We start from the raw sequence: 17,446 nt of genomic DNA, 5'->3' as shown, positions 1-17,446 counted from the left end.
GTCATCGTTGTCAGAGTGTTATAAAGTGGATATTAGGAAGCTGATAACGATGATGATGATAATGATGATAATGATGATGATAAAATGTGTAAAAAATATGTGACAGTGGTATCTGCTGTCGGGGGAGAGAGGGATGCTTCTTCGCGTGAGAATGTTGATTTGCAAATAATGAAAATTATAGCTAATTGAGATATCAACGTTGATAAAGCAGATAGTAAACAGAGTTCGCTGATAATAAGGTATATAATTACAGAATATACAAGTACAGTGTTTACAGTTTTCCTCCGATCATTACTCTTCGTAATAAACATAATATTACCTTCTGTTTGCAGTTGAATGATGGTGATGCGTGTGGAATAAGACATAAATTCAGGAGGCGAGTATTAAGTGATTTCATTGTGTCTGGGACTGATCTAGTATTCTATCCCCGTTTCATTTAGCTAAGAGTCAGTCATAGGAGCCTGAGTGTTAAATATTGTCACCATTAATTTTCACATGGACGGAACAGCTCTAAGTATCATAATGCAGACAACGCCAGACCGTGTTATTCAGCTGAGAGTGGGTGATGGGAGACTGTGTTAATTTCTAAGTAAATAAATAAATAATCTTCACCAGCCGCGGCATTAATCACGATAACGCCCTCTTCAGTATTTCTAATTGTTAGAATGAATGGATTCATTTGTCACAGTATAATTAAACCATGACTACTGTATTAATAATATAACTTACAGATCTGTCTATCTATCTATTGCCAGACGCCACAATCCCGTAGGGGTTGGCCATTTGACTTTGAGTTATTTGTTTTACGGGGAGGGGCACTAACCCTCCACCAACCCACTTGTTGACACGTAGGCAGCACGTATGGTTTGGTTACCACCCAGCGTTGTTAATGGTTTCTTGGCTTACAGGAAACCATTTGACTTGTCACTCAGTGGCTATTTGACTTTGAGTTATTTGTTTTACGGGGAGGGGCACTAACCCTCCACCAACCCACTTGTTGACACGTAGGCAGCACGTATGGTTTGGTTATATGGTTACCACCCAGCGTTGTAAATGGTTTTTTGGCTTACAGGAAACCATTTGACTTGTCACTCAATGTAAAGCCACCTGTAAAGGAAAGAAAAGCAGTAAGAAGTGACAGGAAAGATGGGAGATAGGAAGAGCGGAGGGCAGGCACAGAAAATGAATGATAAAGGCCACGGAAGAAGTAGGCAGCACTACTGTACATCAAGTGAGTGGATAATGAAATATATTTACAGAAGTATTGATGGTAACGAAAACCTGAAAAACTTAATTCATGTGTATGCATTTGGTGCAGCGGTATTCCGGCAAGCTAAGGAAAAACACAAATACCTTAAAGAAAAAAGAATACGATACGATACGGAACTGCATTAATTACAGTAGTCTGCAAGTATATAGTGTTTTGTGATAAAAGTTATTTTGTACAATCACTTTGATGATAACCGTAACTCTTGTGTCATTGTCGTAATATGTAGTAGAAGCAAAATTATTAACAATAATACTAGAGAAAGTAATTTATGTTCCAACTGAACGCTGGCACTGATACTATGATACAGTGTTAGGCAAGATCGAAACGGCATTATAGGTTTTCTGTTAGTACATAATGGATAGCAAAATTAATGGGAGAGAACGAAATATAGTTCCTCTCTCTCTCTCTCTCTCTCTCTCTCTCTCTCTCTCTCTCTCGTTGCTATCTCGTAAGACTTTTTTTTTCTTTTTGTATTTTACTGTGAATGGAACAGGAACAATTCATTATTTCCCTAACTTATCCTGTGAGCCATGGCACTTTTTGACAGGGACAAGATCCAGCACGTGCAAAAGGTAGGCTGTTCAATTACCTTTACTATCCTTCATCCAGTAATCACCTCCTTTCACCCCTTCACTACGAGAAATCATCGCAGAACTGAATCAAATCAAATGTTGTAGCAGTAATACCATCATCCTCAATCTTGCCCTCCTCTTTATTATCATCAGCAGCATTCCACCCCCAGTTCCTTCCCAAGAAGTGAGTGAGGGAGGATACAGAAACAAAGAAAAAGTACTTAACTACGAAGAAGCAGATAAGAACAAAAATATCTTATCGAAAGGTCTGATGTAGGTTGTTTTTAATGATTTCGTAGTCGTTTTTCGTGAACTGAATAGGTAGCCAGGAAAAAAAAAAAAAAAGACGCCATGGTACTCAACCTATGACTCCAGCATCACCCATTTTCCTAAAGACGTCAGGTAGTTAATATGGCACATGTCCTTTTGTCACATATGCCGCAGTACTAGGATTTCTGAGTATTTTATCCAGCTATCTGTCAGGGTTTATCACGGTAATTATAGTGCTAAATCAGTTCATCATCAAAGCAAAGAATAGCGAGTCAGTGATGGTTTGCTCGAGAGGAAGATGTTAATTATACTTTTCCTGACTTTTCAGATACTTTGTCAAGTTTCTTTAGGTTGCTTGATTTGCCAGTGACAGTAGTAATGGTAGTGGCGGTGGTAATAATAATAATAATAATAATAATAATACCAGTAATAATAATAATAATAATAATAATAATAATAATAATCCATCCATCCATCCATCATCCAATCCTACGTTGCCCCATGAGGAGCGTAGGAAGTAATAATAATAATAATAATAATAATAATAATAATAGTAATAGTTTTATTATTATTATTATTATTATTATTATTACCGACATTTAATCCCCCCAACAAAGATGGGCTACTGTAAGGTATAGAAACAAAGAGAAAGAAAGCTCAGATGTGTATGAACTAGTAAGCAGCATACCCAGTGAAATGGTCCACGCAGTCACTCACATAACACTCAGAGCTTTGAAGGCCCCACGAGCGACGATAATAATAAAAAGGTGAATACTCCGGCCTGAGCGCTATCATACAGCATGCTCAGTGAAATGGCCCGCGCAATCACTCACACATCATTCAATTTCCGAATCTAGGTATTTTAAGAAAACTAATAAAAATACTGATTGTAATGATGATGATGATATTAATGATGATGGTGGTGGTTGTGACAAAAAAAAAAAAATAATAATAATAGTAATGATAACAAAGATCGTCGTCACTATCATCATAACCTTTTTTAATAATAATAATAACAATAATAATAATAATAATAATAATAATAATATAATAATGTAATAATAATAATATAATAATAATAATAATATAATAATAATAATAATAATAATAATAATGACAAGAAAGGTCGTCTACATCATCATCATCGCCTTCTTCACTCCATCTTAAGATACGATGAACGGAACCCAGAGGCAGTGAAAGCTAAATGACGAAAGTGTTAGAACCATCACAAGCCCACCCATGGAACTAATAACACTCCGGCCTGGGAACCCTGAACCTCGCAGGGGTTTTGATGTCTCTGCGCCAGTGTCGGGTGGTGGGGAACTCAAGGTCGGGGTAAATTACACTCGTCTGTTGTTTGTCAGTTGCCTGCATGTGGTTTCCCTGCAATTGCATGCACTTGGATACCCTCATCTTCGTGTAGAAATAGTAGTTGCAGCGGTAACAGCGGGAGATTTATTCGCTTGCGTGGTTGAATATCGACCAGAACTGTAAGAACACGTGGAAAATAGTATATCTCGTAGTAATTGAGTGATGTGTTAAAAACCCCCGATGATGTGTTAGTGTTGTGGCCTGTGTTGTTCGATTAAAGTTAGTAGAGGTGTCATTAATTGGTTTATTGTTAACTATGCTTGTTTTCACTTCTTTTACACTTCTTATTTTGTAGTCCGCTCTTTGTAGTCTGACCTACAAATTTGTTATTTTTTAATGTTTTGTTTTTATATTTCAGGAAGAGTAAAAAAAAAAAAGAAAAAGAGTTGGTATCAATCACACAATAACATCCTCTTCGTGTAAAATCCTCTTGTGTGAATATCCAAAACACTCAATTACCAAGCGTAAAGGGAATAATGGCATTTAATAGAAAACTCCAAACTATATTCATTACATAATACATTTTTCAGTCTCAGTGACAGAGATGTCGGGAAATACCCAGAAGTCAAATACAATGTGAATAAGAGGCTGTAACGTAGAACAGAAATTTAGAATCATGCCTTCATATTACAGATATTAATTGTCCTAGTAGAAATATTTCTCCCACATCTGGAAGCACTAAACAACATTTTCCTTATCTGGGTAAAATTCCTGTAGATTTAGGAGTCATTTGTTTTTAGTTAAAATTCGCTAATAATTGTGTATAAATTCAGATAACTCGCTACCTCGAAGAAGAGATAACTATAAGCAGATTCACCACATATTTCATTCCTTTCCTTGAATAATCCTATTAGTTTTCGCAAAAAAAAAAAAAAAAAAAAAAAAAAAAAAAAGAATACGTACCTCGCTGTCTTTCGTGTTGGTAGTGCATATATCCAGCGTCAATTTGTTACCACGATGCTAAGAACAGAAGACCCGTAATGGAGCACTCGTCGACTGTTTGATTTCATTTTGGAATTAATTAGATAATTGAGTGTAAGACAGAAAGCTGAAGAATAATTTGTCCCTAGCCATGTTTCGTTCTCTTTGCATTATATTTAGCGTTGAAATTTTCTAGGAAAGCAGGAGCACACAGTATTATGTACTGTAGATTTCATCGCACATTGGATTTCCTTTGATAAATAATTAGACCTTTGTGTAAAACAGAAATTTAGGAACAATCTGGTGTATTTCGTGACTATTGGCCTTTTATCAAACGAAAACCGCTGCCAAGAACAGAGTACCTTAAATAGCTTTCACCCCGTCATGCATTTCCTTTCGTTAATATTTATTGGATCTGATGGAAAAAAGAAGAAAGCATGAAAAATTCGTCCCAAGCCATATTATGCAGCGTAATTTTGTAGTATACAGTATGTCTTATCACCACAACAGCATGAGCATAAAATATCTCCGCCTCCTATACTCATTCTCAGATGGATAAAATCGTCTTGCGTTAGCTGGAATAAAACGCTAAGTGTCCCGACCATGTGAGGTTTCAGCATAATTGGTCATATTTCGTGATCATCGGGTGCATATCCACCGCATCTGATTACGTGAAATTGAGAGCAGAGGCCTTTCGTTTCCTCAGTTCGATGATATTTGTGGATAGTTTTTCTTTCCTTTTCTATTTTTCTATACGATTTTTTTTTCACCTAACAGGATAGAACTTTAGAGCCGTAAGAGTTAGATATATATATTGTATTAAATCCATTCACAGCAACGCGCTAATGTTAAACTGAGTAAAATCGTCCTGTGTTAGCAAAAATAGTAGAAGAATATGTAATTGGTGGTGGGTTGTGTTTTTCACATCGGCTTCCACCAGACGATTTCATTCAGTTCTAACCCCTTCAATTTGACGCTCTACTGTGCATTTTATATTCGGTGGAACTAGACGATTTTGATTAGAATGAGAGAGCATCTTTTTAGTGGGGGAATTAACGAACACTGCATTTGCTCCCCCCAGTTCGCAGAGTCTTTCCTGAGCTCAATCAAACCGCCTGGTATCAGCAAAAATAGAGAAAATACGTCATCAGATAAGGTGGGCTGAGAGACGCCTCACAATGAAGGAATTTGAAGTTACCTCCATCAATTCTGTTCACTTCGAAAGGTCTGCCCATGTCAGTAAAATCGTCTGGTAGAGTCAAGAAAATAAAACCTTAGTCATTATACTTAAACGATAAACCCCTTCAAGCCGACGACCTCGTATTTCATTAGGTTCCAGCCTGGGTCAGAGCATTTTTTTTTTTTTTTTTTTTTGCCGGCGCGCTCTCCCTCAATCGTAGTGACTGGACTAATGAAAACTATATGCATTCTCTTCCACTTCGGAAAGTCTTTCCAAAGTTGAATGATATCGCCTGGAGATAGCTAGAATACAGTGACTAAAGAAGCCATGATAGTTCACAGTTTAAGCAGAATGCACACTTATCACCCTGATTCAGTTCGAAAAATATCTCCGTGCCTGAATAGAATCGCCAGCAGATAGCAAGGCTAATACATGATGTAAGATGTCATAGTGGAGACGTTCCGTAGAATTCAGCTCGTGTGGGATCTCCGTTCGTGAATAATCGGATCCATATTATTCGAAAGATAGGATAATCCCCCCCGAGGCTGGCTTAACCCCTACAGTTCAGTGACGTCTTTCTATAGTTTGTTCTTGCCTTCACCAGACCTCTTCATCAACTCCTTCAATATTTTTTAAAGTAATATTTAAGAGGTGGATGGATGTTATATCTAGCACCTACAGTTAGCGGAAAAAAATGTCGTAAGCCGAATTAACAGTGAGGTGGTAGCTACAGTAAAACAAACTGACATTCCGAACTGAAGGAGTTCTCTCTTCAACTGGGTCTTTTTTATTATTATTATTATTCTTTCAGCAACAAGACATTTATATTCACTTTTGGAGAGACTTTTCAAACTGAAATAGAAGTTAGATATAGCTTTCATTCACCCACTTCGCACTGGAGGTCTGTGTCATGGTGAATATAACCATCTGGCGGTAGCTTGAATGAAATAAAATACGTCTTGGCAGTGAAAGGGTTCATGACGGGCGCTGACCCTGGGCGCGCCCTTATAAAGTGTCCGAGTCCAGTGTTGGGGAAATTCATTAACCCCATCACCCCGTGGCCGACATGTCTCGCTTTGTTCAACCAAAAGTCAACCTATTTTATCAATCTTCGGAGGCGCCCCTCGTCGTAGAGAAGATGCTAATGGAAATTATTTCTAACCCCATCAGTTTGTAAAGTATCGCATGAGCTTAATTAAATGGTTCGAAGATACAGGAAATAAAATACAGAGAACGTCACCGGGTTCAATTGATTAATCCCGTCTGGAATCACGCAGTCCACTTGTACCTATTTCGATGCCTTTCTCTGTCTTCTGTTCATGACCGCTGTCTTTCTGGAGATTTTTTTTTTTTTTTAATAGGAAATTTATCGGAGTTTTGTAGGTATTAACTCTCCCATACTCAGAGTAATACTAGTGTTCTACTCTACCAAACGCTGGATTATTTTTTCAGCTGAGAGTTCATGGGTCTAAATCTGAATGTTAAAAGTGATATCGTTAATCCTAGTATGCTCGGATCGACTCTGGTGTTTTATTCCAGCTAAGGACACTGTTGAATTGAGCTGAGAGTGAGTCATAGGAGCACAAGAGTGTCAAGGCACATCTGATTTAGAAATAGGTAATGATTCTGGGAGGCATAGGAGGACCGACATACCGCCAATCAATCAGAGAGGAAAGGTGAGCAGTCCGGGCCTCACCTCCTCTCGATATAATCCCCTTTTAGTCCCTTTCTACTTTCCCCACGGGCGCTGAGAAGGTTGGGTACAGCGCGGAGGGTAATGGAGGGGCTTGGGGAGGGAGAGGGGGGGAGGGATAGAGGCATTGAGAAGGGCAGAGAGAGTATGGGAGGGGAAGGACGGGAAGTAGGGAGGGTAATTGCCGGTCCGCCCACTGCCTGGGAGAAGTGTATACCTATTATGGGCGTGGGTGAGAAGCGGAGGAGACTGGATGCATTTGTTGTATAATTTCATAGGCGTATTAGAGATTACAAGCCTTTTTCATTCCTGCAGCATGTCTGTCGATGAAGCTGTAGCTTGAAGGAAATATAATTAAAATCATATATGCGTGTGGCATGTCTCATTAGCGTTTATTTTTTTCCTTTCCTGCAAAACGTCCGTGGATGAGGAAAATAAAATTAAAAACATGCGATTGCCAAGCTTACATTACTATGATTTTACTTTCCTGAAACAGACCCATGGTCAGTCCTGTACTTTTGAGGAAATTATAAAAATCTTAATGCGTCGTGCATAGTTTATGTGAAATGAACATGGAATGTCTTGGTACGACATTGTATTTACACTCTGCAGACATTGACACTGATGCTAAATTAGCGACCCAAATATTCATACACGCCCCCCAAATGAGATCAAAATTTTAAACATGGAACATATTTGTGTGGTACCGTTGTTTCACTGCGTAGACGTTCATCTACTTGATGGTGGCAACCCATGATTCATACACTCCCCTCCCCCATAAAATGACACTAGTATTGTTTGTTTATTTATACCAGTACCTGACGGAACTGCACCATTATCAAAACTTGAGCACTAGGTTGTGGTTGTATGAATCTCAGTGAGCCTTGGTTATGAGGAAGAAATGAGTTTGATTCGTCACTAGTCGGATCATCCCTCGAGTCTGACTAGACTTGGTTATCATTTGAGCTGAAGGGGGCAAAGGATCTTCGCCAGGTTATGGGGAACGCTGTATAGTAGATCACGTACCGGCCATGTTGTTCCCGTAGGCGCAGTGCATCGCCTGGGCCATGCTGTTGTAGTAGTCCTGGTGCAGTCCGGAGTGACCCCCCTCGGACCCGTCGTACCAGCGGTTCATGTAGCCTCCCGCCGCCGCCTGCCCCGCCTGGTCCATGCCACTCATATCCATTCTGAGACACTCCTCTTGACGGTCGGTACACTAGCGAGGATGCGGTACAGTCAGGGTGTGTGCACAGGGAGGCCGTACAGGGGTAAAGGAGTGATGTGGTCAGCGCTAGACGGACCAACCTGCCGTGCGCACCTCATGTGGATTTTACCAGTCAGGATGCTCACCGGACGCCTCCCCCACTACATGGCGCTGATTGTGTGTGTGTGTGCAATAGCCAGTCTCTCAACCAATCCTCTTTTAATTATTTTCCTTTCCACCTGGAGCTAATCACCCTATCGAGGTAGAGCCTTAGGGGGGGTTCGCTTGGTTCCTAATCGTCACAGCGGGTTACCAAGAGACGAGGCAACCCAGCAGCACCTCGACACAACTGACGACCGGTCCAAATAGAACACCACTAAGACCCGGGAACTCCAGCCTGCCCGAGCATCGCACACACACACAGCATTTGCGATGTAATCACTTCCTTGGGGGCGGAGCTAGGCCAGGAACGCCCCTCCGCCGCGCATCAGCCACTCGTCGATGAGAATTCGCTCAGGTTCCGCCCTCAATGTACGAAAACGTCACACGCGGCCGGTGCTGCCCTCGCTCTCCCTCTCTGCCTCACTCCCGGGCTTGCTGGTAGAGGAATGCACTGCTCTCACCACCCTTGCACACGCTCTTCCCAAAGCGACGCACACATGAACGTACACACACATGTGCATCCACAGCTTACTTGCGTGTGGGGGAACATTAATCGCACACAGAACAATGTGGACTTTGTACCCCGGGTGTGGTGGACGGGCGCGCGAGATGAGCAGTATGGATGGATGTCTACCAGAACAAGTTGTACGAGAGGCCATACATGAGTTTATACATTCATTATGGACATTATCCCGTGTACAACTTTGTCTCTACGACCAGTTACTTGGAAGCGTCAAGACAGATTGAAAGAAACAGGGAAGGAGGGAGTCGGATCCCTACTGTACTCTGTCCATTTTAACATGGTCTTAAACTGCCATCAATAAAGCTTGAATACTGGGCTATAAGAAGGAGTAATACTAAAATATAGTGCTAGTAAAGGATAAGTGCTGTGGAACAAATGTAGAGACTTGTATTGCCTTATTTTGCCACTGAACTACGGAAAAATGAGATACAAAAGAAGGAAAACTTCTGACAAGTTACGGTGAATGAACTGTATATTCAGTTTATAATTCGCTAACATCCTGTGTACAATTTGGTCTTAACAACCAGTGACAGATGCATCGAGCCCGAGGGAGTGACACACACAGCAAATGGATGGATTAGCAGAATTTATGTACTAGCTGTACCAGCACTCATTGAAGAAGAGACGGTACGAGGATTGGGATGATGATGATGATGATATTCCCTGTATAACTTAGTCCCCACAAGTCGTTATTTTGATACTAGGAGTAAAGGCGACAAAAACGGAAAGGAGGGGATAGAATATCTATACTCGTACTGAGAGACAGTAAGTTTATATGAGTACATGGTTTAGAAGGGTGTGATTATGATGTAATAATTTTGACAGAAAAAGAGTCTCCTATGGAACTTATTCTGTGGAACTAATTACTTAGACTCAAGAGGGAGGGAGAGACCGAAACTAAGAATGATGGAACTGGGTGTTTCTTAGCGAGGGATGTAAGACTAATTAAGCTTAAGTTTATTCTGTGCATAATAAAGTACAGTTCAATCTCTACAACAGCGTATTAAAAGTCTTCCAAGACTGAGGAGACAGATGCAGAAAAAAGTTAATGTATAGCCTACTACCATCATTTGTGTGAGACTCCTGCACCAGTTTGTCCATTTATAATAAATGCTGTCCTGCATGCAGTTTTGCTGCAAAAATTGTTCCTCTGATGCATCACGACAAAAAAGCAAAGAAAAAAAACAAATAGGAAAAGGAAGGAAATGAATGTCTACAAACACACGTATAGAAACGACAGTACATGAATCTGTACATTCCTTTTCAAGGGTACACCTGAATCTTTACAACTATTTACTAAGACATCAAGACGGAAAGTCAGAAGCAGGACAGGAGGTAAAAGGATGTCCACTGGCACACCCGAGAGGAAAGACACAAGAGAGCAAGGTTCTGTTTATTGAGAATATCCCGTTTCAGCTTTGCTTTTACAATTAATTGCTTAGATACATCAAGACAAAAGGAGCTTCAAACAAAGAACTGGAAATCGACTGTCCATTAGGACAGGTTGTAGGAGAGATTATTTATGACTGTATATATTCATAATGAAAAATATTACAGTTTCGTCGATGGAACACTACTTTGCCGTTGCGAACAGGCTTGTGCATTCCAGTCATTAGTGGACCTATACCAAACAGGTGCAACCATACTTGACTGAATCACCGTCAGGAGTCAAACGAAGTGCTCCCTCACAGTAATCGCCTGAGATGGCCCCGCCAGTTACCGGCTTAGCCCTTCTCTAATCTACTATGAAAATCTTATGAACCCATTACCCAAGTGCCCGGAAGCAACGGAACAACAGGGGAAAAAGAGACACGGAAAGAAAGAGATGATGAGAATTGGGCAAACCAAGGAGACACGACAAGGACATAATAAAACACACACACACACACACACACACACACACACACACACACACACACACACTTATTGACACATCTAACTGACACACCTGGCGTTGGGAAAAAATTGCCACCCGGCCACGCTCACGTACGTCTTACGGCTCTACAATGGAAGATAGTTAGGAATAAATCAACATTATCTCCGAGACAAATGGAGGCAGATTGTAAGGAAAAAGAAAGTGACAACAGTTTATGCAGATTTCCTTGATCTTCTCTGACTCATGTAGGTGGGTATTCGTGTAGCCAATTGTGTCATCATCAAGGCCTTGAGTTCACTAACTTAAGATACATTGCCCCTTGTAACTAATATATATTTTTTTTTAATCTGTACGGGAGGAATGAGAAACATAAAAAATTTCTGCCTTCCTTGATTTTGTTTGGCTCATTGGTATTCATTTGGCCATTGGTATCATCATCAGCTGGTGTTGCAATTTATCATTCACGACCATACCATGAAACTAACTTACAATTAATTCTTTCTCGTAACTAGGATATGGAAAACTTCTGTATTCCTTGATATTCTTCACAGTAAATATATAGATGTATATGCTTGTAGCCCCTGGTATCTTCATCATATTGTACTCTTATTATGACAGAGGGCCTGAATTCACAGTTAGACTTACGATCAGTTGTATCTCGTAAATAAGATTTGTTTCTGCAAGAAGAACAAAATACATGGGGAGTTTCTGATGTTCCCTTTCACGGTCTTCCTTAAACAAAACAATCATAACTCCGACACGGAATTTGTAATATGAAGTTGGGTCCAGGTTCATCCATGCGTTTTTGAAGTAGTAACTGCAAACAGGGAAGGAAAATTTACCGTAAAAAATGCATATGAACTGAATAGATGGATGTTTCGGTCACTTCACATTGCACTCTGTTAACCCTCTTTACAACAACACAATAACACGTTTGTATAATGTTCTTCCTATCCCCAAACGGCTTAAAGAGGAGAGAGTTTTCGAGGTGGAGTGTTTGGATGTAAAGTTCACTAACCCTTTCACTAGTCGGGCGGTTCTCCTACACTCAGTATACAAATCATGCACCGGAATCAAGAATAACACGTAATAACACATAAAGAAAAATAAAAACATCGCCCTGCTTCATGGAGCTTTAGTTCTTATTTTTGCGCTTGCTTTCTCTCTCTCTGGATTCTCTTGTTCACCCAGTACTTCTGTTTGGGACCAGGATGTAAATTAGATGGATGCGCCTCCTATTCTGGGGCATGATGAGTACTTAGTAAAACACTGGTTGTTCATAAATGGCCATCGTATAGTAAGTAGGCATTGTTCTAAACCTCTTCTTCAGCTTAAGCTAACTTCCCTAGTTATCAGTGGGAAATAAGGTTAAGATGATGAAGAAGAGGAAAGGAGAGGTGGTGATGGAGTGGCAGAGAGCAGAGCTGCTGACCGGGTAGACGCAAGCCTCGATCCGGAGTGCGACTGGAAAGTTTGGGAATTGACCGCTTCCATCCTTTCGGCTACAAGGAAATTTAATAAATTGACACTGATAATTTCGTACTGTTTGCAAGTCTCGTCTAAAATAAGTAAATATGGTGTGTAAATTCTTTGTTGTTATATCAACCACTTGCTAAACAGTGTTATAAATCCATTTTGCCATAAATGAGGAAAGTACAATATCGAAGACCGTCCATCTTTTCACAGTACTCGAAGAAATGCATATTTATTTCTGTATTTACGGCTAAATCGAAGCATAACATTGTTCAGCAAGCGCTTGATGTTAAGTTAAAGCTATTTTCACTCGGTAGATTATCAAAAAAAAAAAAAAAAAATGATACTACGAAAATGATCAGGATCAAATTTTTTCAACTTCATTGTAGCCCAAAGCTCGCAAGTGGTCAGTTTGGATTTTGTTCACTCCTTCCTTCCAGCGTCCTATTTCGGTAGTATGGGATTGCTGCCTCCACGCGATTTTATTAACTTAGGAATGACCTCTGATACTAAAGGAGTAAATGAAGGTTGTATCTAACCCCTACAGTTTTGTAATTGTCTCCAAAGCTGAATAAAATTGTCTGGTGAAACGAAAGTAAAATATAATAAATATGTCATTGGACTGAAGAAATTACTTGATCTTTCACAAGACCCACGGACAGGTAATGAAAACACCCTTGCTATTATTGTCGCAGCGGATAGCCTGAGCATGCATTCAGTATGGACTGTGGGTATTGGCTCTCAACAAGTGCAAAGAGAGTGTCTGGCGCTGTCTGTTGCACATAGGATGACTGATGGCCTCCAAGGAGCAGACTGTCTAATTTATGTCCCCCCCCCAAAAAAAAAAAAAAAAAAAGTCAATGGAAGAACTAGTAGTGCCTTCTCACGGTTGGGACATCACACGTATTCTAATGCAGTTGACACCATACGATTGTATTCAGCTGGGAGTGAGTACAGGAGCCTAAGAATGTGTCATTTCAGTGTTTATTCCTCTGTTCACTCTAGCTGTTCTTTTCTAATCTAGCTGGTCTCACTCTCATTTGGTTCTTTATATTCTTTCAGTTCATCTGGGATCCTTGTCTGTGTAATGTAGTGAAACTGGTGCATATTTCCGGAGGCCGTGTTTATGGGACTTTCCTAAAGTTAGATGATGATTGCTTGTACGTAGGTTTGCCTTCATTCATACAGCTACCAAAACACTTCACAGTTAAATGAAAGTCAAAACTAATATGAATATATATATATATATATATATAAAATGTGTATATATATCTGTCTGTCTATCTGTCTAAGTATCTATCTGTCTATCTATCTGTCTATCTGTCTGTATAATCTGTGGAAATGCGCTAACTTAGACAACTACACTTCACAATAAAATTAAACTGAATATAAATGTTAATAACCAAAGAGAACTATTTATCAAACTGCTTTATAGAGCTACCTAGCACTTCACAATCCAATTAGAACATTGCTGTGGATATGAGTCAAAATGACCTGTATAAATAGTTTACTGTTTAGTTAACTTCATTTTCGTACAAATTGGTTGTAATCTTCTGTCAGTACGGCCTCAGATCTGTAATTTATTTGCTATACTTATTTCATTTTTACTTGGCCCTGATTCTCGTCTGTTTGTAGTTTGTTTGATGTAGCTCAGATGCAGAATAAGACAACACTACGGCGCTCCATCCTTTCCATAGCATTTCCTCTTGATGGTACCATATTCCGGTGTTAATCTTGTGTTACAGCTCGGCACTAAAGATGAAGAGTTGCCTGTTTTAGGCCAAATTAAAATAAAGAAAAGTATTGACTTCAATGATTAATGAATGGAGGTGTGGTCAACTTTCCTTCAGCACTCCGGTAATAAATTTCCTGTTTGCGTCCCCTCCCCTTCCCCCCTTGTTTTTTCCCTCTTCATTCAGGGTCATATCCGGGTTTGTACAAGAGGATTTTTTTTTTTTTTAATATAGCTGATTTGTTCTCATCTGGCGGAACTGGGCAACTCACAGCTTGAATACTAAACAATGGTTGCATGGAATGTAGTATTTCTTAGCTATGTGGTAGGAATGAGTCTCCTTGATTACTAGTCAAATTTCTCCCATGCAAATGGCCTTAAGTAAACTAAAAAGGGATTAGGGATCATTGTCCAGTTACAGTATCGCGCTGTAGGTAAACATTCTCGGCCCATTGAATGTTTGAAAAAAGGAAGTGTGGAATAAGGGGAAGGTGGGGAACATGAAGACAATAACCTACATAAAAGTGCGCAGAAAGTACACATTAAAGGAAGCCAATTGAATCAAAAGAAAAACTAAGCCTGCCAAAGATCGAACCAACGTGTGTAGAAAAGATAGAAAATAGGAAGTATTATAATTTTGCGGGGATTTTCCGTAATTGGTTTTTAATGCTTGAAATGATCTGAGAAAAATATATACCGATAGGATAGACATATGTTATATCCACTGAGGAGGAAGAGGAGGAGGAGAGGGATTTATAGGGGAAAAACAAAAAACATAAATAAGCCATTGCCCTGGACCCAGTAAAGTTTAGTGTGTTAACTATGATGATGATGATGATGATGTCACTTAAATTTCAGTTCCTTACAGACCCTACGTCCATCTGCCACTTATAGTATCTTGCACATAGGTTGACTAATTAATCGCTATTTTCGAACCTTTAATTTTATATTGTTTAACGTCAAAGAGCTATATTAATCTTATATAAATCCAGTTTGGAAAAGATTATATTTATTTTGATTATCGTTTTCTCCAGAACCAAGATTCCGTGGTTTTTATTATTTATGTACTTATTTATTTATTTATTCATTTATTCATTTTTTAGCCACGGGAAGACGATTAAACCGTTCGATTTGGTGACGTACTTTAATTTTGTTCTTTGCTGTCTCCTGACGATTTTATTCAGCATAAGAAAGGTCTCGTACTGAAGGGGTTGATGTAACCTCAGTAATTTGAAGTGTCGCTCCTAAGCAGTATAGAAACGTCTGGAAGTAGGAAATACAAAATTTTAAAAAGGCGTCATCGTTGTGAAGTAAATAAACCCTGAACAGTGACTTTCGAAATCCAGTGACGCGATCTTCGGAACCCAACACGCTTTTCACAATACTATGTAAGGCCTTTATTCTTGTCGGTTAAAGAAGCTCCCTGACACCTTTCCCTATGCGATTTATTTTGTTAATTGCACCTTACTGTCCTCTTCTGCGATATATGGATTCCTGTGATATTGCCTCACTTTACATACATTACGTGCAAAAGGATATTAATCAACCATACTTAAAAATGAATCGTTAAGGAAGAGGTGTTAGGGAGTCGCCTGATCTGACGAAACTACGGGCCTAAGAGTTTCGTAATTGACCACTTTCAAAATTTGGCCAACGAGGAGGTTGAAAATATTGGCATAGATAATTTGGGCCGTATTACATTAATTCGCATTTATGATTGATAAATATTGAGTGAAAATAATTTTGACAATATTGAGTACTTGCAGAACACTGTTAATACTTCGATTTTTCGTAAAAGAGTAACATAGCAAGCAGTTTCTTCAACACTGTGAAAAGATGAACGGTCTTCGATATTATTCTTTCCCAGTTTTCGTCAGAATGGAAGCATAACATTGTTTAGCGCGTAAAGTACTTGATTTACCATCGTAGGTTATGTTCATACGATTTTTTTTTCCATTTTAAATGCGATTTGTGCTGATACCGAGGAAATTACTAATGTCGATTTTTTTCAACTTCCCTGTAGCCCCAAACTCGCAGTTGGCCAAGTTTCCCGCCAAGAAGAGGAGAGATTTTGTCAGCGACTGTACTCTCAATAGAAAAAGTATCGGCATCCTTTCAGTATGAGACATTATGATACACGGACAAAAAGTTACGGAAAATGGTACGGATATGTCGCATTGTATCCTTCATTTGTGTAGTTATCTTATATTTAACCGATATATAGCTGGATTCGTCATATTAACATTGTACTACATGACAACTCAACTATTTTTGTAAATTAAACAGGCATGCCAACACTAGCGGTGAAACCAGAGACGAAGTATTTCACGTCTTATCCGAGCCCAGGGTGCCGAGCCATTTTTATATTGATGGTACGTGTAATTTGTGAATAATCAGTGTCGTTGAAATTGCCCACACGGAGGGAAGCCTGCCAGAGTGGTCCGTTGTCCGTATATATAAATCCACATCATTACACCACTAGTTCATTCACCATAACTTGGCGGAGATTTTTGTCGTGTTACAGCCAACTTCCTGTACCTGAGCGACAGAATAGGACACTTGTAATACGGCTGTACATCACTGTCATACATTTTTCTTCGTGACTAGCATCATATTCTGGTTTTAATCTCTTGCTATGGCACGGCATTCAAGGTGGGGAGACGGCAGTTTTACGCCTATACTCTTTTTACTCTAACCTGGCCAAAAACTGCCATCACTTCATCTTGAATGTTGAGGTGTAGCAGTAGATTAACACTAAAATTTGGTACTAGTCATGGAAAGTGTTATGAACAGAATACAGAGTCTCAGGATTGACTTTTTTCTGCCACTGAGCTACGTGAAATTTGGTGCAAAAGGACGAAAATCTGGGCCAAGTTAGAGTAAAAAGAGTATAGTTAAATGGAACAGAGCATAGTAAGCTCGAATTCTCGTTCGCTAGGAAGTTTCTCCAGCTCCTATTCCTTACCAGTCCACTTTTATATTTATGTACATTGATATATTTCTTTAGGCAATTTTTTTCAGTGTTTGTTGATATAAAAGAAATGTAAATGACTTACAACCATGAGCGAATGTGCATCGACACCTTTGTTGCGGCTGCGGCGATGGAAGGTGTTATTATACGTCGCTTTTATGTGATAGCAACATGAAACACTCAATAAAGGCGTGTGAAAAGGAGAGAGACTGTGACGTTTAGGGAAAG

The 17,446-nt window shown here is 39.5% G+C and overlaps 1 protein-coding gene across 1 annotated transcript in view; it reads right to left on the bottom strand.

Annotated features, from left to right (window-relative positions):
* LOC145406463 (uncharacterized) overlaps positions 1–8,814 on the bottom strand; it is a 181,794-nt gene extending 172,980 nt beyond the window's left edge. The window contains exon 1 of the mRNA XM_080277618.1: positions 8,304–8,814. Coding sequence (XP_080133744.1) covers positions 8,304–8,463 — 160 coding nt within the window. The 5' untranslated portion in view covers positions 8,464–8,814. The remainder of the gene's footprint in view (positions 1–8,303) is intronic.
* Between the last annotated feature and the right edge of the window lie 8,632 nt (positions 8,815–17,446).

The sequence above is a fragment of the Coenobita brevimanus genome, chromosome 70 (genome assembly GCF_032717465.1).
Source record: "Coenobita brevimanus isolate Jiangsu-jjx chromosome 70, ASM3271746v2, whole genome shotgun sequence".
Taxonomy (NCBI): domain Eukaryota; kingdom Metazoa; phylum Arthropoda; class Malacostraca; order Decapoda; family Coenobitidae; genus Coenobita; species Coenobita brevimanus.
Note: the sequence above shows the minus strand (reverse complement) of the source record. Positions and strands in the feature narration are given on the sequence as shown.